This window comes from Onychostoma macrolepis, chromosome 11 (assembly GCF_012432095.1).
Source record: "Onychostoma macrolepis isolate SWU-2019 chromosome 11, ASM1243209v1, whole genome shotgun sequence".
NCBI classification, from domain to species: Eukaryota; Metazoa; Chordata; class Actinopteri; order Cypriniformes; family Cyprinidae; genus Onychostoma; species Onychostoma macrolepis.
In genome coordinates, this window is record NC_081165.1 from 17,436,908 (window position 1) to 17,459,915 (window position 23,008).

General features: G+C 41.6%; 1 protein-coding gene across 1 annotated transcript in view; it reads left to right on the forward strand.

Moving 5' to 3' along the window:
* Window positions 1-260: 260 nt before the first annotated feature.
* The window catches only part of skib (v-ski avian sarcoma viral oncogene homolog b), a 31,610-nt gene continuing 8,862 nt past the window's right edge, over window positions 261-23,008 (forward strand). Inside the window, exon 1 of the mRNA XM_058792294.1 lies at window positions 261-1,740. Within this exon, the coding sequence (XP_058648277.1) occupies window positions 844-1,740 (897 nt within the window). The 5' untranslated portion in view covers window positions 261-843. The remainder of the gene's footprint in view (window positions 1,741-23,008) is intronic.

The window sequence follows — 23,008 nt, forward strand, 5'->3', positions numbered from 1 at the left end:
AATTACCACAACAAATTAATTCAATTACTTTACTACAGTATGGTTCAAAAACACAATAGTATTTACTATAAATTACTATAGCCTAGTATTTTTCCATGTGGTATGTCCACTTGTCTACTTGTTAAATAAACTTGCAGAATAATGTATTCACGCAGTCAAAACAAACCCCTTCTGAGATTTAGTTAACTTAGCTATTAATTTCACGATACTTTGATTCATATCTTTTCAAATTCAAATGTACATAAACGACTGCTCCTGCTGTTAATGTAATGCAAATGACCTTTAAAGTTTGTTAATGAAAGTTACTATAGCCGCTGTAAGTAAACTCCTCCTCCCTCTGCAATAGTTCTACGTGTAGTCTGTGTTCCCGCTTTTGCAGCTGCTCAGGCTGCAGGGGGAGGGAGAACTTTTCATGGAACAGCCAGCCCAGGGAGTCAGTCACATTCTTGGCCGGGATTCAATGACTGAACCAGACACAAACAAACACTGAGAGAGAGAGGGAGTGTGTGTGTGAGAGAGAGAGACTCTCACACTCTCATAGTAAAGCGGAGGCAACTGCGCCGACGAGCTTTACACAAGGCACACATTTTGTGCTTGAGTTGCACTGGGTCTGTGATATAGCCGGATTGAAAATTACATCTCGTTCAAAACTTTACACTTTTGGGAGGATTTTCTCGTCGCTCGGAACTCTGGTTCTTTCTGGTACGATTTAAGATTTGAACATGAAGCAGTTGAATGGATTACAAGGCGGCGTTTTACGCTTTCCGAACTGACATGGACTGTAGCGACTCTTTCCGTTCACGTTCACCGAATCTGTAGTGATCAGACAGCCCAGGTTTAAACATGGAGGCTCCCTCCAGCTTTCAGCCGCATCCAGGACTTCAGCAAACTCTCAAGCAGTTTCACTTGAGCTCCATGATCTCCCTCGGCGGTCCGGCAGCCTTCTCGGCCCGGTGGCAGCAGGACATGCTGTTCAAGAAGGACGGTAAGGGCGCCGAGGTGATGGTGAACCTCCCCGCGCAGACGCCCCCGGTCATGCCGGGACCCCTCTTCATCCCGTCAGACCGCTCCACCGAGAGGTGCGAGACGGTCCTGGAGCGGGAGACGATTTCGTGCTTTGTGGTGGGCGGCGAGAAGCGCCTATGCCTGCCGCAGATCCTCAACAGCGTCCTGCGAGACTTTTCCCTTCAGCAGATCAACTCGGTGTGCGATGACCTCCACATCTACTGCTCCCGGTGCACGGCGGACCAGCTGGAGATCCTCAAAGTTATGGGCATCCTGCCCTTCTCGGCCCCCTCATGCGGACTGATCACCCAGACCGACGCCGAGCGCCTCTGCAATGCCCTCATCTACGGCGGCACGTTCCCACCGCACGCCGACAAAGAGTTGTCGTGCTCCATCGAGCTGGAAAGAACAGAGAAGAGCTTTAAAGTTTATCACGAATGCTTCGGGAAGTGCAAGGGCCTGTTCGTGCCAGAGCTCTACACGAGCCCTAGCGCAGCGTGCATACAGTGCTTGGACTGCAGGCTCATGTTCCCGACGCACAAGTTCGTGGTGCACAGTCATAAAAGGCTGGAGAACAGAACCTGTCACTGGGGCTTCGACTCGTCCAACTGGAGGGCTTATATTCTTTTGGATCAAGACTATAGTGAAAAAGAGGAGAGCAGCACACTGCAGCAGCTCCTCGATGAGTTAAAGGGAAAATTTGACCTGGGGAACAAGCACAAGACATCTTACAAGGTGAGCTTAACTCTTAAAAATGCACGGAAATATTATGATCATCTAAATCTGGACCGTAGTAGCCTACTCCAGATAGTTCACTCCCAAATATTTATAATAAAAATGATCAATGGTGTGTGATGTGACCATTTCATGTGCTGTGTTGTGTGTGTTTTACTTTATTGATTCTCATACACTTCTATTGACCTTTCTCTTTGTCTAATCATACAACACCTAGTGGCACCTCAGAACACTGTCTGCTACATGTAGCTTTGCTTCAAAACCCAGATTTTACATTGGATATGAAGTAGTCCCTGTGCCAAAATTGTTTATTGTGCCAAATCAAGCAAAAACTGTTTTCATGTAAAACACATTTCTCTTAGGTTTCACTGTCCAAAACATACACAAGCCATATACTTTTCCTCATTTCGTCCAGTATTTATTTAGTCTGTCATTTTTTCCTCTTACTTTTACATAGTCTTGCCCATTGTTTTTGAGCATCACAACCTGTCCATGTTGGAATCTAGTTAATTTGGGGTTTGATTTGATGCACAACCTTCATCAGCAACAAAAAAAAATATGGTAATTTTATGCATTATGTCTTATGCATTTATGTTCTATCCTTACTTCTCGAGATCATACCAAACCAACTGAGAACCATTGATCTATAGTGCATATATGTATATATGTGCGTGTATATATATATATATATATATGTATGTGTGTGTGTGTGTGTGTGTGTGTATATATATATATATATATATATATATATATATATATATATATATATATATTATTATTATTATGTAATAACATAATCTTCTGCTATCTTTGAGCGTGTTGAATGAAGGTGCAGCCAGCCAGTGTCCTGCCCCCAACCAACCCCCCTTGCGCATTTATTTTGTGCCTCTGGATACACTCAGGGGCATCTGCATATGACAAATGGAGCCTCAATTATGTATTTTATGGGAGCCAGAGATAGATGGGGAGGCTTGGGGAAGCCAGTAGTGGAGGAGGAGGAGAAGAGTGCTGTGTAGGACATTGTTTTGTGTGTATGTTTTGGGTGGGGGGCAGGTTGGGGTTGAGGTCACTCTCCAAAAAGCAGTTGGTGTAGGGTCAGCACTGCCCTTGGGTCTCCCACTGTCTGATCAGACTCCACGCCAGGGTCAGAGAGATGGCGAGCGGACAAAAGCACGGGAGTCTCGGGTTGGCTGCTCCCTCCACGCAGCAGCTGTTGAGTGTGATCGTGCTAATGGGTCTACACACATATATGTATGTGTTACCATGGTGTCACTTCGGCAGACTTGGGATGCATGGTGTGGCAAATGCAGTTTCATTACTGTGGGAAATGTGAGAGACATGGCACATTTCAGAAATGCAACGTCATGTATATTTAACTATCACTTCTCTATGGGAAAGTGTTGGCTGATATTTGTCACTGAGTGGCTAGTTTGCACTTTGCTGTGCCTTGCGTCTGGTTAGGATAAAGAAACTCTGCTTTTTTTGTGCAGTTATTGTTAGATGATTAGTTTCGACCTTTTATGCATGTATATTTGTTTCAATTGTACAATAAGCACATTTCACCATGATGCTATGGTCTGTCCTAACAGTACAGTAGCCATAATGTATCCAGAAGGGTGAATTTTGTGCGGTTTCTATGGTTCATTGTCAGAGGTGTCCCAGTTTGCAAGCTGGTTGGGTCTGTGGGGAGCTGTGTATCGGCGGACCTGTATTAAAAAAAATAAAAAAACACTTGGCGCTTTTCACCTAACCTCAGCTCAGTTGAGACATTTATTTATTTTCTCTTTATTTTTGTAATTAAACTTGTAACTTTTCAGTCTCGCTGAGAATGTTTGCTTTATGCTGTCTCTTGCTTTTAGAGAATTGCTGCTTCCAAATATTACTTTGATGAGAGGCTGGTCACCATGGTTATATGGTTTCTGAATCCCCGTGATTTTTATGTAATATACTTGTTCACAGTAATACAGATTACACAGAGTTTGCTTTATTTTTTAATATCTGAAATATCTCAGAGCCGAATATATTTAAAATCCAGTCTAGGCTGGCTGACATAATGGGGTAGATCGCAGGGAGAGGGTGGCGAGTTCTCATTAAGAATCTGTCCACCAGGGCCTTGACGTGCCGTCAAAGGGCCGTGACATGTGACCTCTCTCCAAAGCCAGTCAACCAACAACCCCCCCCACCCCCTCCCCCGCTTTCAGACAGTCCGGCCAATCGTGTTCGGCCATTGGTCCTTCAGCTGGACAGATGGTTGTTTAATAAAAGACTGAAAAATGCTTTGCAAATAAATAGGCAGCAAAACAATTTTTTTTTGCCATTTTTATGGATTTATATAAAAGCATATCCTCATCAATTTGCCCTGTCTTATCCTCTTTAAATATTTTTTAAAAATGAAAAAATATTAATTTAAATAATATTTTTACAATTTAAAAAATGTTTTTAAACAAATTATTATATTTTTTTTCAATAGTTTTTATAACATTTCACTATTTTGTATTTAGTTGTGAAATTGTTTTGGCATTTATATCTAAGACTGAATAAACTTTTTTTTTTTTTTTTTTTCATCAAATGTTATGCTATTTAATTATTTTTAATTTGACCTTTTAGACATTTTATTATAACTTATTATTTTAATATTTTCTATAATTATCTTTATTATATTATTTTAGTGGTATATTACTTTACTTATTTGAAGCTTTTTAATAGTTAATAGTTTTATATCCAAGACTGAATTGGTGGTTTTACTCCATTTCTAACAATCTTGAACGGATTGATAATGGCTGTGTCATGTTGTTTTATTTGGAGTTTCGACTGTCCCTTAAACCACATATTTCAAGTGCATGTGCATTGTCCTGCCAGGAATGAAGTAAGACTCCAGTGAGAATAGTGTTGTGTAATAAATTGGATGCAGAGGGGCCGCGGAGCTTTTAAATGGGGGGGGGATATCAAACTCCCCTTTGTTCTGCTCCCTCACTTTATCAAATTACAGATGACACCCAACCTGAGACCAAACCAATCAACTGAGTGTCCGACCCAAGATGGCCACGACCATAATGAATGCGCACGCCTGGGGGATGGAGGTCGCCATGTGCGTGCGAGTTTGCATTTCTAATGCCTGTATCAGCTGTGGGGAAAAGATTAAAATGAGCGCATGGCCTACTCATTTCCATTCCCATCTGTCTGCTGACCTCGCCGTTGCGGCCCGAGCTGCGTCCCACCAGCCGTGCTGCTCCTTGCTCTGCATCCAGACTGCCAACAATTCCATCCGCTTGTCCCAACCCCCCCTCCACCCAAACACAGCAAGTGCTACTTATTCATCCAGCGCAGTCAGGCCACTCATCCGTAGTCCGTACCACATAACGGTGGCCGGTCAACAACCCCCTCTGCTCGGAATCAGATGCTCAAACAACACTGACTGCCTGGCGTTTGACTTAGCTGAGTCAAAATCCACTTTCGGACGCCTATTCTCTGACCGGCTGAATTTTAAAAGGGCGGCTTGATAGCTTAACAGTCCCCAAGAGATGCTGTCTCATCCCCTCCCTGGAGGGATGGAGGTGAGGGGGTGGTCAGGGGCTCTCAGAGGTTGTGGCCTCTATTCTCTGCCGTGTGACCTCTTGTTTAAAGGGCGTCAGCTGGAGCTCTCCACTGGCTGATGCTGGGGTGAAGACCTGCCGCCTCTTTTGTTCCCGACAGCTTTGTTACTCAAGCCGTCACCTCTCATTGTGTCTCTGGCTTCGTTTTGGTGCTCGTTGCACAACCAATGCCTCCATGGTAATGAGTCTCAAGGCTTTTGTCTGCGTCTGCTGCCAACATGAAATGCATCCACTGCGGTGCTGTGTTGATTTGGTACCACAATTGTATTGATTTTTAATCGGGATGCAATTAGCAACGAATGTCACTAAATTAGGCCTCTGTTTTATGAGTAAGTCTGCATGATGATCGCATCAGTTAAGGTTTAGAGTTGCATGGGCTGGCTCTGAATCTCCTGGCCACTCTTTGTAGCATAATCAATGAATGGGGCTGTCAAGTTCCAGAATGACCAAAAATGGTTCGTATCATATCACTGTATTTAAAGTCTTCCAAAGTCATTTAATACCTTTGTGTGAACAACAGACTGAAATGTAACTTGTAGTTCACTTAAAAATCTCAAAAAACCTCCATGCCGTGTTTATGAGATGAGTAGCAAAGATCAAATTTGTGAACAAATTGTTTTTTTTTCTCAAGATCAGTCTGAATTATTCTTTTGGCATTTAGACTGATCTGGTTCTCAAATTATACTAACCGGCTCAATGTTCAAGTGAAAAATGATCAGTAAACACAACATAAGTTTTGGTCTGTTCCCATCATATAGCTTGGAATGTAGTGTACGAGTTAAATTTACGAGACTGTTTTCATGATGCTTTTACTGTGCCTTTGCATCCTTTTTAAGTTTGAAAGCTCTGGTCCCTATGCATTGTAATTGCACATTATTTCGATTTTTCTCCTTTAGTATTTCAAGAAAGCGGTGTAGTGTTGATTTGGTGCCACAGCAATATTGATCTTTAATCGGGATGCAGTTCACAATAAATATCACTAAATCAGGCGTCTGTTTTGTGAGCAAGTCTGTATGATGTCTGATGACGCCATCGGATAAGGTTTAGAGTTGCGCAGGCTGGCACTGCCACCAGTCTGTGGGAACAGATGGCAGAATGATGGTGGTGTTGTTTTCTGATCAGTTTCTCAGATCAGTCCCCTTAGTCGATAGCGATCATCAGCTTCATGATTAATATGGCAACCCATCTGCTCTGGAGATGGAAAATCCTGAAGTACACAGCTGCCACTGTGCAAGAAACCCAGTGCCTTAATTGAGCTGCTTGCTAGTCCACTAATCCGAAACTGCTCTGCGAAGTCCACTCGGACGACATTTCATTCTGATGGAAATGGCTTAAATGTAGCTTTAGTTTTAGTGTTGCATCTCTCGCACTTCCTCATGAGATGCACAACCTTGTACGACTTTATACTCCCTCCCTGATCCATCCTCATGAGCTGTAGGATGCAGTTTTATTTAATTTACTTGGAATTTCAGTTATTTCTTGGCCAGCCAGAACAAATGAGTAATTTATTAAAAAAAAGTGTAGATTTCAGTAAAAAAGTAAAAAACATTTCAGATGCGTATTCCTGCATTGTGCCTTGCCTACAGTGATTATTTGAAATTACATTTTACACAAATATGCCAAACTAAACCGCTGCTGAAAGAATCTGGCGTTCTGAGACATACTTGAGTGCGTTTACTTCCTACAGCTGTCGACTTCTGTTAGAACTGCTCAGAGGAGGGTGAGGACTGTGTGGTAAAGATGTTTCCTCAGGGTCTGTCTGTGGGATGATGCAGCCTCAGTCAGCGTGCGTGTGCCATATGACAAACTGGCATGTTGCTCTCGCCTACAAACCTCCCACTGACCGCCCCCAAAGCTGTGAGGATAAGCTTATGAATCTCAGTTGGTTTTGGTTTTTCTAATGTTCAAATAGCATTAAGTGTACATGTACCACTATTGCTTGGTCACATCCATGCACATCATGGCTTGACGCTGGGAACTCTGCATCGGTAATGAGGAAGAATCTATATTTTAACCAAGCATAATAATACATTTTTTTATTCAACTTTTACTTAACCAGAAGAAACTCTCCAAGATTAAAAATCTCTTTCACATGAGTGTCCTGGCCAAAATGGGCATCAATAAAATCAGTTTTATCAACACAAACAAACTAAAAACACTTAAAAAAGTTACATATAATTGAGTCTTTTTCCATTTGCTGAATAACTGTTTTAAAATGATTCAAACACAGCAAATTTCAGTTATTAAAATGCAAATTTAAATGTTTATAATCATTTTATACTCTTAATAGTAGCAATTAATGTCAGAGCTGTGGTCAAGCTAATGCACATGACTACTTGTGCATTGTAGGTGAAGTGAGTTCAAATCCGTCCAATTGCACTGTTTCCCAAACTTGCTCCCCCCACTCATTGTTTCCTGTCCAATCTCTGCTTCCCTCTGAGGCCTTAAAGGGAACAAAAATGGAAAATTTTACCATTATTTACTCACCCTCATGAAGCTAAATTTCTTCTATTAAGCATAAAAGGCGACATTTTGAAAATCTTGGCCACACTCTTTAGAGTATAAGTGAATAGAGCTGTCACGATAAATAATAATTAAAAAAGCACCACAGACATAACATTAAAAGTGAACCATGTAACTCTTGGATTATTTGTCAAGTCTTCTAAAGTCATTTGATACCTTTGTGTAGAAAACAGACCCAAATGTAAGTCAAAATTCACTAAAAATCTTGCTATCGGCCCTTGTTCTTGAGAGAAGTATCATATCAATGATCCAGTTGTTCTTAGACTGGTTTTGCCAAAAAATTTATGAGTTCTTCTTTTGTAAATTAGGCCGATCTGGTTCTGATGCAATTGTTCCCATGAATAGCCCACTGGAAGGGAAAATATATGTCAGTAAACATGTTTTGGTCTGTTCCACATGTCAGACTTGGAACATAATGCGTAAGTGTAATGGACTAGTTTCATGATGCTTTCACTGTGCGTTTTAAGCTTGAAAGTCCTATGGGTTTGCAACAGCATGGGGGTGAGCAAATAATTAATTTTCACTTGCAGGTAAACTGTACCTTTTTAAATATAAAATAATGGTTTAACTAAATTATGTGCAAGCTGTATTTTCTAAACCACACATAGAAAGTCGGTTCTTTTCTAGGCTAAGGGAAAAAGCTCCTGTTTTGTTTGTTTGGTTTTTTTGGGTTTTTTTTTTTTTTTTTTTACGTGAGCTGTCTGGGCCTTTTATGAAAAGAGGGATTTTGTGTTTTTAAGCAGCCTGTGGCCTCTCGTTCACTCCTCAGAAGCACGCAGACGGCTCTTGCTCCACGTCCAAGCAGCATTATTCAGAAAACTTCTGTGATTGGAGAGTCAGTGTAGTTGCTAAGCAAAGCTGTTCTTCCTGTGCTAAATAAGAACTTGATGCTTCCTGGCTGGTGGGCTGAGGAGAGCGTGCCAGCTCTCATGCTCGCTCACTCTGCCTGTCTTTCTCTCTCTCTCTCTCTCTCTCTCTCTCTCTCACACACACACGCACACACTTTCTCTCTTTAACACATACACAAACAAGTCTCTGCAACACTCATATCCAGGCCTTCTCGTAGTGATTGTGTTACTGAGGAATACAAGGTTCTGTCCCAGCCTTGCAAAAAAAAAAAAAAAAAACAGAAGAAATGGTGATGTCAGGATGACCTGATCTGTAACCTCCATTTCCCTATGCCTCTCGGCTTTGGGAAGAGTGAGAGTCTGTGTCTCTCTTTCTCTCTCTCTCTCTCTCTCTCTCTCGCTCCTGCTCTCTGGGTGGTGCAAGGATGGAGGTTTTCCTGCGTTTGCCCTCCCTTGTGTTTGAGGCTTTGGGTTATGAGGCACATTCAGATTTTTCCAGAAAGGCTGATTCACTCCTCCAGCCCTCAGACAGCTGGCAAGGCCTCCATTTTCCACTCGATGTGATGGTCCACCGCAACATGGTGTTTCAGAAATGCTTCTGGAACACTCGGCAAGATGGTGTTCTCAAAAACGGAAAGTTCCTCTGCTTTCATATATAATATAAAGTTGCTTTTCTATACTTCATCTTTCTAAGGCTAATGCTATCGAGTACCGTGTTTAGTCAGTCAAAATCATCTGATTAAAAATATTCCCTTTTCCATGCTTCAGCAAATTGACTGCATAACACACATGCAACACATGCAGTAAATCTACAGTTATTTAAAGGGATAATTTGACAACCAGTCCATACTGAAAGTAATAAGCTTCAAAAACTTGGTCTGTTCACACCAAGAACTGTAACTGTACAGATAACTATATTAGCATCCACAGCAACGGAAGATAGTATTCTGTTTATTATAAACATGCACTGCACTTTCGTTGCCTGCTGCTTTAAATGCTTGAGCCGGTGAATTCTGATTGATTTGTCAATGTTTTTATCATTCATCAGCTGGAAAAAAAAATGCTCTGATCACGCCTTTGTCTCATCAAACTTCCCTTTTTTATATAGAATTACAGCTATTACTAAAACTTTATAGTTATCATTTGTAAAGGCCATAACACCATACATTTAGATGCATATGACTGCTATAATCTTATTCTTCTAAAACCATACAAATTTGTGTTAGAAACAGGCCAAAATTTAAGTTATTACTCAATATCTTTGAATCAGTGACTGCAAGAACTGTGTAAGTCTGATTCACGAATCACGAATTGAACTGATTCCATTCCAAGTTCCATTTGTGATTCACTGAATCAGTGCCTCGAGGACCAAATCAGTCTAATTTGTGAACTCATTAAGCAGATTTATATTCAATTCAGATTCATTCAGAATTTAAGCTTCACTCCTATTGTCATTTTATGGAAAAAATGACCCTCACTGCCTTCAGAAGTTTGCAACAACATGAAGAAAAGTCAATTATGACAGAATTTTCATTTTTAGGTGAGCTATTTCTTAAATGTAATATATATTATTATCTTTACTGATAAAAATATCAGTATCCATGGTGCTTACAATATGAAGATGTCTGTTCTTTGTGATTCTTCTGTTTATCCTGTTTTTCTTGTAACTCTACTTTCCGGTAAGTTGAAAGGCAAAAGCTGATGAATAAAAAGAAAAAAGACAGTTAAAGGGATACAGAAGGGAGAAGGAAACTTGTTCTTTTATGTTCCTCAGTGGCACCAACAAGCAGACCTCTTGTAAGCCATCTCCCCCAGTGGCTTGAGTGTGTGCCAGATTTCTGCTTGGCACTGGAGATCAGGTATTAACTGCTAGCGAAGCACAATGAAATGTGGTGTGCTGTTAAACACGTACTAAATTTCTGCTATTGGAGCCTTTAGCAATGCGACGCCGAGGCCTGGAGCGAGAGCCCATATCAAACGCATTCAGCACGGCTGCCTCCACACTCTATACAGCACAGTGAGGTTGTGTGGGACTATTTATCCAGTACCAAAACTGCTGCCACTTTCTTTTTTTGCGGATGACACCCCCTCACTGGCTACTCTAATTCCAAGCATCTGTTCCATCGCTTCTCTCTCTTTCTCTATTCTCTCCATTTCTCTTAGGAAGGAGCTTTATTCAAACAGCCTGATGTGTTGTTACAGACATGTCACCCTCAATTACTCAGTTGTGCTCTGCCTTGGCTTCTTTCTCTCTCCTTCTAATCCGTCCATTCTCTCTGTCTGTCTCTCTCTCGTTCTCTCTCTGCAGTGAGCGGGACATGCACGGGGGAGGGACAGTCAGCTCAGCATATTCTAGATATTAAAAATATAGATTCCAATGCTATAAAACAGACTACAAACAACTGATCAAAAATGACAGTAAGATGTTTATAATATTACAAATATTGAAGTTCTCGTCATCAAGAATCCTGAAAATGTATTCTGGATTCCACCAAATTATTAAGCAGCACAACCGTTTTGAACATTGATTATAATAAGCGTTTTAAAGCACCAAATCAGCATATTAGTATGATTTCTGAAGGACCATGTGACACTGAAGACTGGCTGCTGAAACTTTTCTGGCTGGGGTGTCTTTCCTTCCTCTCTCTGGCTTGTAGGGCAATGTGATAGCGTGCCTTTACAGTGTCTGCTTTTATTTATAGTGCGCCAGTGACCACAGACACGGGCAGCCTGAGCCCAGGCAGGCCAAAGCAGAGCAGCCTGAAATAGGCAGCCTCTGATCCCATAATGACCCAGCTATTATCAGCCCTGTGTCTTAAATTGGGTACCCGCTATCATGGTCAAGGAGCACAGAAAGCTAGCTGCTAGCTTACAGCCTCTCTTTTAAAAATCCAAGCTGCTTTGCGGCTTATTGTAAACGGGGTAATCACTGTTCCTTCGGGCAGCTTCTGCTTAATTGGTTTCGCCATATAGCGCTCTTGGTTTGCTGGTCTGCGGCTGTGGAGTCATCAGCTCACCTGGGCTACGGCTTTGATTGTTTGGGACTTTGGTTAGGAGGAGGCAACACTGAGGAGTGCATGCAAAAGCTGAAGAGGTTGAGTGTGAATGAAGTGAGGAATGTGGGATTACGGTGTGACTGGACTGACGCACAGAGCTTTGATGTGTGGTAGACGTGAGGTCAGCTTGTAAAAGATTCGCTCAGCATGCATAGGGGAGGTGATAGATTCATGAACAATTGCCATGTGAGATATCCAAGGGCCTTTTTTTTTCTGTACACGTCTTTTTTAATTAATGTTTGGAAACTATAATAATATTGCAATTTAAAATAACTGTTTTCTAATTTGATATAGTTTAAAATGCAATTTATTCCTACGATGACAAAGCTGAGTTTTCAGCAGCCATGTTTGAAATGTTTTGTAACATTATCAATTTAATACATCCATATGCATGCATAATTGGGTATGTGGGTACGCTGGTCATTTTTAGCCATGTTTTTATCTGCAAGGCCTGTCTACGATCTCTCATGGGCAAAAACAAGTTTATTCCTTACTGGAGTCTTATGTAAGTTCATACCGCAGGACATGCATATAAAAACCTAAATGGGTATGATAAGAAAGGAATGTCTGGGTCAAACCCTGCAAGCATGAATTACAAGCCCAGTAAAATGGCCATGACGGCGTTTCTGCGAAACGGTCACTCTGACAAATCTGCAGCTACGCGTGCTGCTCAATTCACACGTTTTAGCTGGTTCAACTGTACGGGCCGCTGATAGAATTAGTCTTTCCAAAAGGATTAGTCACCCTATCATCAAGCCTTCTCCCTAATTTATCTCCCTTTGTTGTGGTGCAGGCTGCATTAAATGGGATCAGGGGCCTTGGCCAGAGACAGTGGGAGGAAGTGGCCCTTTGTGTGCCTGGCAGGTGCACAGGGGTGTGGAATGACACTGGCATTTGCCTGCAGGGGGGTTGGGGGGCGTCTGCATGTTTGAGGCCGAATCTGTTGGTTTGGAAGGGAGTTTGGTTGGGAATGCGTTTTCTACCAAACTCTTTCTTTCTGGCTGTCGCTGTCTCTTTCTTCCCTTAACCAGCCTCACCACTGGATAAGTGCTCCTGAGATATCCCAGAAACCCCTGCAACTCCACTTGAATCCTTAATCAAAGGACTCCTCTGGGGTTGGCAGTAAATTCTTCAGGCAAATGTTTTTTGCACTCTCTCTGTCTTTCTTCTGTACTCCCTGCTCTCTCGGTTTTCTCCGCTCACATCTGGTGAGCACTCCTTGTCTGCTTTTACTGTTCTGAGGTCATTTCCATCCTATGAGGAAAGTGAAACCTTTTGAGGGGAACTGCCAGGGACATGCACAGCTAGGAGGGGTTGTTACAGGCAACTATAGTGGGGCTCGATTTGTTTTACCAATGTCTGTTAACATGGCCGTTCTTGGCTACTCAGAAATGTAAGTTGTCTTCATCCCAAATCTCTGTCTGAAAATCACATATGTGCTACAGAAAAAAAGCAACTCTGGAAACGTATAGAGCAGATTTCGAAGTAGGTTTTTGCCTCCTCGTTTTTTTGGGGGTTTTTTTAAACAGTTTTTCAAGGTCATTTATAACACTGTACTTTCATTGAAATCCATGACAAGCCTTGGCTGCGTTTTGATTGCAGAAGGCCTCACTGCAAAAACCTAAGACAGCTGTGGCTGCTGAAGTGTTCAGCATTCAGCAAGGAAACCAAGTGCTGCATATGCAGAAAGTGGGAGACGTTTCCTGGAATGCAAACAACCTCCCTGTCTGATTTTTACTGAAAATGGGCCAAAGACGTGTCTTTTGGAAGGATTGCGTCTTTATTTAGATTCAGAGATTCAGACTGTCCTTTATGTATGATTTCCGCTCCTTTTAGCACCACCAGTTCAGTGTCTGTAATCTCTCTTCTTTCTTCCTCTCCTCCTTTCATCTCTCTCTCCTTCTTTTCCACCAGAGAATATGAAGAAAATGTGCTGAAGCTGCATTTGTCCCTGCTGGCTGACACAAAAACCAAATTTAGGGCTCCCCTCCCTTCTTTCAATTAAAGCTTCTCATGAATATGGAGTTTTCTGTCCATGGTGGAGAAGGACGCCAAATGAGAGCTAGCCTGTAAAAATAAGAAAGTGACTTAAGCTTAAACAGTTGAAGAATTTAAAAAGAAGATTAGGGATCAGGCTGAGGGCACATGGTGTTGGTAATCATATTTATGCATATTAAAGCCCAAGGGGATTTTCAAGAATGCATGGAAATGCATGGATAATGAGTTTCTTTGGCCGCCTTCAGTCAGATGTTGCTGATTAAACTGGTCAAATGCTTGAATCAAACCCTGTTAGATCAAGAAGAATTTGGCCCTGCTGTTGTCACGCTTAAAAAAATATTTCATTCTTTTCCGACTTGTTTTACTTTGTAAACAGCTGACTTGTCTTAAAGATTGACAGGAGGTCACCTCAAGTTGTTTCAGCTAATACACATAGCTTCAAAACAGACCCAACTGATGCCATTTGATGTCATTTGAATGGTGTGAAAAGGAGTGGTCCAGTCCTCTGTGTTTTACAGCATCCCTGTCAGCTTAATGAGGAGAGTGTTAAGCTCTATCACTTCAATTGCCTGCAGTCCCAGCACCCCTAATGGCCCAGGAAGCCCCGGCTGGGGTTGTAGGGAGGTCAGGTTGAATTACAGGACATAAACAACAACACAAGCCTCCTATCACCAGAGAAAATAAAAGCAATGGCAGCTGAGGTAAAAGGGTGGAGCTGATGGCAGTTGTTGTGTTTTGGGGGGTTGGGGAAGCAGCTAATCTCTTGAATTGATAACTAGCAGAGAAAATTATTGATTGATTGATTGATTTTTTTTTTTTTTTTTTTAATGGTGATCTTGTACTTGTAAACTCTCTTTGACCTGGATGTGGACAGTGAAGAAAAAATTTGAGATAGATACATACAGATAGATATTCAAATAGAAATAGATGTTTAAATTGATAGATGGGACAGACAGCTATTCTGATAGATATATGGCTAGATAGAGAGTGAATGTCAGTTCACCGAGGTCAGCTGGTTTTACTAGAGCTGGAGACGAGTCCAGAGACAAGGGGTCCAGGGGCACACAGACTCCCCCACCATCTGGCAGCCATAAAAGGCTTGCAAGTTGGAGTTTTAGGGAGGTTTTTACGGCCTTGCAGGGTGAGACATGGCAAGGCACTCTGGATGCCCCCAAGCTCCTCAGCTTCCTCCACAGCCTTCTATTGCAGGTCAGAAGTTCATTGCCTTTCTCCCCTTTAAAATACCTCGGAGCTTTAGTTGCTGGGAAGTGAGCTTTATGCAAGCATCTTTTGCATGCGTCTGTCCACGGAGGAAATTTTACAAGGCAGGACAGCAGACGTGATTCACACAGATGGCGAGAAGTTGGACCCTGGTGAGTCAACGAATGAGTTTTGTGTCGATATGCGTCATCATGTGCCTCATCAATTCACTCTGAAACTTCAAACAGCCCCACTGACACGGAACGGAATAATAATGAGATAGAAGTAATAAAAAAATCTCTTTCTTGGTCTCAATTCAAATTAGCGTTCAGATTTGTGTATATTATGTTGCTACAATCAATTCAAAAGGTGAGGAAATAAAAAAAATGATTGTGGAATTCATGCACACTGCCCAAATTTCTGTCTGATATTCTACCGTTCTACAATCCTATTTAGCATGCTTTGCTCATTGGGCTTTTCAGGTCTGATCAAGTCTGGATTCCTTTAGAAATTAAATCCTCCACAGAGGCTGAACCAACTTTAACACCTTCGGCAGCTCAAGTAACAATGCCCTCTCGTAAATATCAGTTAACAGATAATCAAACTGAGAGGCGTAAAGACAAATTTGATCCTGTATTTTTTTTTCATTAAGAAATTCAGTCAGAAGCACAATGACCTTCTTCCAACTTCTTGGCCTTGTTTTTGTTTCCTGTCTCATTTCCATCTAGCGTATCTCAACGTGGTTGAGTTTCCAGTCTCTTTATGGCCCCCACTCGTTTCAGCATCCTCTACGGAGGACAAAAAATGCTGACAGTGGAAGAGTAAAAACTGTGTTTGGCAGGCACGCCCTTGAAGGTTTCTGTGTCACTCAAGCCCATTGAATTTTTAATTATTTCCTGGCTGTGGTATTCTGCTCTACTTCACTAGGGCGCCTGGCTCCATGCTGTCTCACAGCTCAGATGGTAGACACTGTGTTAGACATTTGCGGTTAAATCTGCTCAAATCCTTAGACGCCTACTGCAAGCAGGTGAGACCTTGGTTCGAGAGGCTTTTTAAAAGGATAGTTCACACTAAGAAAATTCTGCCGTTTACTCACCCTCGTGTCGTTCCAAACCTGTATGACTTTCTTTACTCTGCAGACCACAAAAGAAGATACTTGGAAGAAGTTTTCAATTGTTGCCATCAATACAGTGGAAGTCAATGGGGACTTTCTCTGTATTCACCAAAAACATTTTTTTTTTTTAAGTCCTACAGATTTGGAATGTCGCAAGGGTGAGTAAATGATTTAATTTTTGTGTAAACGGTCCCTTTACTCCAGGCTACTGTATCTCTAACAGTCTCTGAAGCATGTTGGTGCACATGCAAAACTAAATTGCCCATATTTACAGCGCCAGCGTTTCCTGAAAGGGGGTCTGCTGGAGACAGACGGCACTTCCCACTTTGCTATGAATCCCGCACGCAGCTTTTGTCTCTCAGACTGATGCATTTAGCATTCAGATCCATCATTATTCCCTGCCCGGCAGACAGCAGTAATGTAATCTTTGTTGATTTACGGGCAGAAGTGTGCATCCCAACTCCCAACAGCTGGATCTGCTCTGTTTCAGCGCTGTCTGATCATGCCTATTGGATTTGCCCCTTATAATTATTATAATAATGACTTCAAATGCATTTGACGCCAGGACCTCTGATTGCACTTGACAAGAGCTTCTCCAGGCTGGTGAGTTGCACATCAAAGACTCGTTCGGAGGGTGGTGCGGTTCGAGCATTTGGCCCGAGATTTATTGAGAGGCTCTTAACATATTTCAGGCCGTCTCTCCCTCACTTTTCCGTGTCATGTCGAGGTCTCCCGAGTTCCAAGAGAGGAAAAGAGTAATAAGAAAGAGAGCGAGAGCGGGAGATTTTGAATAAACGGCTGGAAATAATGATCTCTGTTCTGAGTTAGTGGTTACATCAACAGCAGTGATTCAGGGAGGAAAAATGTGGTTTATGTCTCTTTAAGTCTCTAGGCTGTCTGCAAAATGCATTAGTCCTGTGGAGCAGACACAGGCCAGGGCAGAGGGAGGAGCCCAGGGCTTCAGAGGGGGGAAGTGCTGGAGGATGGAACAGCCGCAGTCTGGGCCTCCAGCCTCCTGGCTAGACTGCTCAAAGTTATTATTGAGTTCCTGAGCAGAGCCTCCCCTCCCTGCCATACTGGTGTCTGTTCACCCTGTGCTCTCATTCTCTCAGACTCGCTGTGTGGGTATACGTGTGTGTGTGTGTGTGTGCTTGCTTACTGGCTGCCAATTCACCATTGGCCTTATACAGTAACACAGCACACTTTAGCATTTTTAAAAGGAATCTTACGATCTTTTTTAAGAATTAAAACTTAATGGTAACACTTTGCAATAAAATTCACTTGCCTGACATTACTTAATACGTTTGTATCCTGAACTAACAATGAACAACGATTTCTTTATGGCATGTCTCAATTTATAAATATAGTATTGTTTATTGTTAATTTATCTTGGTTTAAAATACTTTAACTAATGTTAATATATACAACCTAATATTAACTGTATTAGTATGTCCAGAATTTAACATTAACCTTTATATCTAATGCATGAACTATAGGTAATAAACTGTTACCAATTTAATTGAAGGTGATCTTTATAATAATTATGTTAATATAATAAGTTATTATTAGAATTACCTACCAGGTCTCAATTTAAAAAATCTGTCAATAATCAGTAAAGCTAACATTTAATTATACTGATTTATTGTGATTTTAAATTTAAATAAAATAAAAAAAAAGATTAAACACAATCAAATTATGATAATAAAAGCTTACTTTTAATAAATGTTTACTCAAACCATTGCCAGCATACCAGTACTAATATTAGATTTTTTTTTTTTTATTTAGTTATTGTTGTTATAGTTTGTTATATTTTTATGTTTAGCATATCTTTACCATCAACACAAAACATTAATAATGTAATAATACTGTTTAATGTAATAGGCTATTTAGCGAATCTTAAATAGGATATACATTTTCATACTGTACTGTTATTTTGTGATTCCTAAATTCACTTTAACAAATAACATTTCAAATGACTGGTTTTACTGTTTTGTTTTTAATTTTGTAATTTAATTTCTATTAAAAAAGGTTTTATATTAGTACACATGCATCATAAATGTTCCAGCACATGGTCTTATAAGGTATAGAACATATGAACAGACACAGACAGACAAATGTGCCTCAGCTGTTAGTGGACAGGCCACATGGGTCAGTGTGGATTGGTGCTGGGAAAGCTGGGAGATTACATGCTAACTCTATAGGCCCTCTTTAGAGACAGGGCTCAGAACAGGAGCACCGGGCCCTAATCCTTCTGACCGGATCAGCCTGAACAAATTAACGCACAGAGCAGCGTGTCCTCGAAACACAGGGAGCGTACACACAGCACACTCAGGAGACATTTATATAACACACTGGCCTGTATCTTCATTCTCTCTCATGTGTCAGACCTGAGCTGGCGCTGACTCACTGTTAAGATACTCTAACTGTCAACCATTTTGGCCCAAGTTCAGAAACACCAGATTATGTGTAAACCAGCCACAATTCGGTTAAAATTAAGGTAGTTCACAGACTTTATAGGTGCAGAGCGCTAGCAAAAGTACATGTTTAGTGGATGTCAGGTGTGGAGTTCCATTTAAAAAGTGTCCAGAAGATTGCCTGGCAAATGTTAGCTGCAGAAGCAGGACTGGGAGAGGGTCTGGTCTGCAAACGCCCCAAAAGCAGAGATGGCAAATTTGGTATTTTGTTATGTTTTGTTGGTTGAGTCAGAGCTGATCTCAAGATGTTATGCGGTTGCTATGGAGAAAAACATTGGCCCTTTCAGATTCAGAGGAGTGCTGTAAAATGAAAATGGTCCAGGAAAAAGAAGTTTCCAGGAATTTTCAGGGTTACAAAGCAGACAGCACATCAAATGAGCAGAATAATGTAATGCCTGCTGAAAAAACGAGCATAGCTGGTACCCTCTAGTCTCCAATTTAGGATGTTAAACCAGCCCCACCAGCTAAACCATCTCCAAGTCAGCATGACATATACAGGTGCTGGTCGTATAATTAGAATATCATCAAAAAGTTGATTTATTTCACTAATTCCATTCAAAAAGTGAAACTTGTATATTATATTCATTCATTACACACAGACTGATATATTTCAAATGTTTATTTCTTTTAATTTTGGATGATTAGAGCTTACAGCTCATGAAAGTCAAAAATCAGTATCTCAAAATATTAGAATATTACTTAAGACCAATACAAAGAAAGGATTTTTAGAACTCTTGGCCAACTGAAAAGTATGAACATGAAAAGTATGAGCATGTACAGCACTCGATACTTAGTTGGGGCTCCTTTTGCCTGAATTACTGCAGCAATGCGGCGTGGCATGGAGTCGATCAGTCTGTGGCACTGCTCAGGTGTTATGAGAGCCCAGGTTGCTCTGATAGTGGCCTTCAGCTCATCTGCATTGTTGGGTCTGGTGTCTCTCATCTTCCTCTTGACAATACCCCATAGATTCTCTATGGGGTTCAGGTCAGGCGAGTTTGCTGGCCAATCAAGCACAGTAACACTATGGTCATTGAACCAGCTTTTGGTACCTTTGGCAGTGTGGGCAGGTGCCAAGTCCTGCTGGAAAATGAAATCCGCATCTCCATAAAGCTTGTCAACAGAAGGAAGCATGAAGTGCTCTGAAACTTTCCTGGTAGATGGCTGCGTTGACTGTGGACATCAGAAAACACAGTGGACCAACACCAGCAAATGACATGGCAGCCCAAATCATCACTGACTGTGGAAACTTCACACTGGACTTCAAGCAACATGGATTCTGTGCCTCTCCACTCTTCCTTCAGACTCTGGGACCTTGATTTCCAAATGAAATGTAAAATTTACTTTCATCTGAAAAGAGGACTTTGGACCACTGAGCAACAGTCCAGTTCTTTTTCTCCACAGCCCAGTTAAGATGCTTCTGACGTTGTCTCTGGTTCTGAAGTGGCTTGGTAGCCCTTTTCCTGAAGAGGTCTGAGCGTGGTGACTCTTTATGCACTGACTCCAGTTTGCATTGCATTGTTTTTTTCCATCATTAGGTTTCCTGTCCTGAAATATTGTCCTCCTTTGCTGCTTTATGGAAGAATGAGCCTCTCTGTTTCCCTATTAATCTCTTTATGTAATCATCTGCTTTGTTAAGCTGCACTGAATGTGTTCCATGTGGATGTAGGTACTACTTCATGGAAAAATGGAAAAGGGATTTTTCCAAAATGCAAGGTTTCTATGTACAAATGTGACAGCGCTTCAGACAGTGCTGTAATAACACCCAATTTCAACCTTGTATGTCTTGTACTTTGGAAAAACGCTCAATTACTGAGTTCTGGGCATTCTTACTCAGTGGTTAGCTCTTTTCCAACCCCCAACAACCCCCCCACCCCCATTTTTTTTTTTTTTTTTGCTTTTACCACGCAATCCTCTGTTTTTCCTCTCCTGTTGTTTCTAATGCTTCCTGTCATTCTACGACATCCATTAGCACTTCCACCTCCATTCTGCCGCACTTATATTTGTTTTGACAAATGCTGGGGGAACATTGGGCTTTCAAAGTGACTGTAAAACAAACTAAAATAATCCATTCCCAGCCTTGGCTGTATCAAACCTTAATTATAGGGCCCACTCCCCATTTCTGCCTCGCTCGCAAATGCACGGGCCCTGAAAGCGTTTCACAGAAAACTGGTGTGTTTTCCATTACTGTAGGTCCACTTGCAGTGATTAGCCGTAGTCTTAAATGGACACGCTGCTAAAGGTCAAGTGATGGACTCCCTCCTAGATGGTTGCACACTATTGTGCTAGGGCTTGGAGTTGCACGGAGGATGTCTGTGCCGTCTTTACAGCACCTCTGTGTTGTCAATTGTCAGCGTTTAGATGGCGTCAGGGCTTGAGAATGCCGAAGGGTGGTTGGAAGCAGTAAATTTCAGATGGATTTATAGCCTCACTTGAGCCAATTACCAGCACGCCACCCACCCCTCCCCTATCCCAGGGCAGACACAGTGAAGGTGCTGTGACATCGTTGAGACCCTAAGCACTGACCCTAACTTCACCCTGCCGCTTCACTGCGGGAGCTTTTACAACTTCAGCAGCCTCTCCGTACCCTGACACCTCCTGACCTCCCCTTGGCATTCACTCCCTTATCACCCCTCCAAACAGCTCCACACCCCTCCCAGCACTGCACCTTTTTTGGTGGAGGAGTCACAGTTATTGCCATCAGTCTGCCATACACAGCAAAGTACAAGCTTTCTTGTTCTTCCAGAAGCATTTTGAAGTTTCTGGTGTGTGAGGGCTAGGTGTTGCTGTGGGACGGAGTGATTGTGTATTCAGTGAGTGCAATAATAATGCACTGGTTGCATTCCATATATGGGGCAAATATCTAATGTTTGTGCCTTTAAACGATTCTCAGACTTTTTCAGTCGTAATTTGGAATCCTTGTCTTATTTTGTAGGCCTTTTTGCTTTATTTGTCAGAGACAGTGGATAAGGAAGATAGGAAACATTGGAAAAGAACGTTGCGGGCTGGACTCAAAGCTGTGATGCCCATATTAGCTCCATTTGATCAAAAATACAGTAATTTTGTGAAATATTATTTCAAATTCAGTTTATTTTAATATATTTTAAAATGTAATTTATTCCTATGATGGCAAAGCTGAATATTCAGCATTATTTCTCCAGTCTACAGTGTCACGTGATCCTTCAGAAATCATTCTAATATGCTGATTTGCTGCTCAACAAACATTTCTTATTATTATCAATGTTGAAAAGAGTTGTGCAGCTTAATGTTTTTGTGGAAACTATGATTCTTTTTTTTCATGTTTTCACTTTTTTTACTACATCCATGCTGATTAAATGTATTATTTCTTGAAAACCATTGAACGGTTGTACTTGTGCCAGCTCTGACAGCATCCTCATCTTAAAGGGGTCATCGGATGCAAAATTCACTTTACAAGTTGTTTGAACATAAATGTGTGTTGGAAGTGTGTGTACATATCCATCCTATAATGATAAAAATCCACCCAGTGGTTCTTTTTAAATCCCCTTTCTCTAATCAGGCTGTTCTGAGATTCCTGTTAGAATGACATAGTTCTGCACAGGCCCCTCCCACGATAGTTGATTGACAAAACCGTCTTACCTTAGACCCGCCCTGAGTGAGCTGAGAGCTGTCGGCCATTGTGTCGACTCCGGTGCAGGGGAAGACAAGATGTCTCCGATTAAGCGATTGAGGTGTTTTGTTGTTGGATGTAATACTGAACATAGCAGTCGTCAGTTACTCCCGACATAAGAGGATTAACGTTACTTTTGTTTTTTACTTTTGATCTGCCTAAATGCGTCTATGTTCACGCGATTCATTCGTGACCCAGCTTCATCTACAGAAGAAGTGAGTATAATGTTTTTTTAAGAATCTTTGCAAATCGCCTTTTCTTAATAGTGTGCTAGTTAGCCAGTTTCATGGCTAAAGTAAGCAGTACTGCTTGTCACCCCACAGAAGAGAGGGGCGGGGTCAGCAGAGCTCATTAGCATTTAAAGCAACATGGACTAAAAACAGCTTGCTGAAAACAGAGCTGATTTTGACATGGTAAAAAATGTGTTTTTACACTACCATTGAGAAATTTTAACCAAAGTATGTTATAGACTTTTCATTAAGACCCTAAAGAATCATATCGACTTGTGGAAAATGGGCATCTGATGACCCCTTTAATTTGCCCTTGCTATAAACATTTTTGCTTTAGTTTCTGTGATTTCTTTGCATCAGGCAGGAGATTTCACTAGCTGTTAGTGGAGACAGGAGGGGCTCTTCAGTGAGACCCACAGCTGCTAACAGAAGTCCACACTCTCACTGGAGGAACTAAAGCCCCATCTGCTCAGTCAATCACTCAGCCACGAGAGCCAAAGCCAGCCAGCCATTCCACCCTCTGTACACTGGGACAGCTAGAAACTGCAGATAGAAAGGGCGGGAAGGCCATTTGACTTAGTGTTGG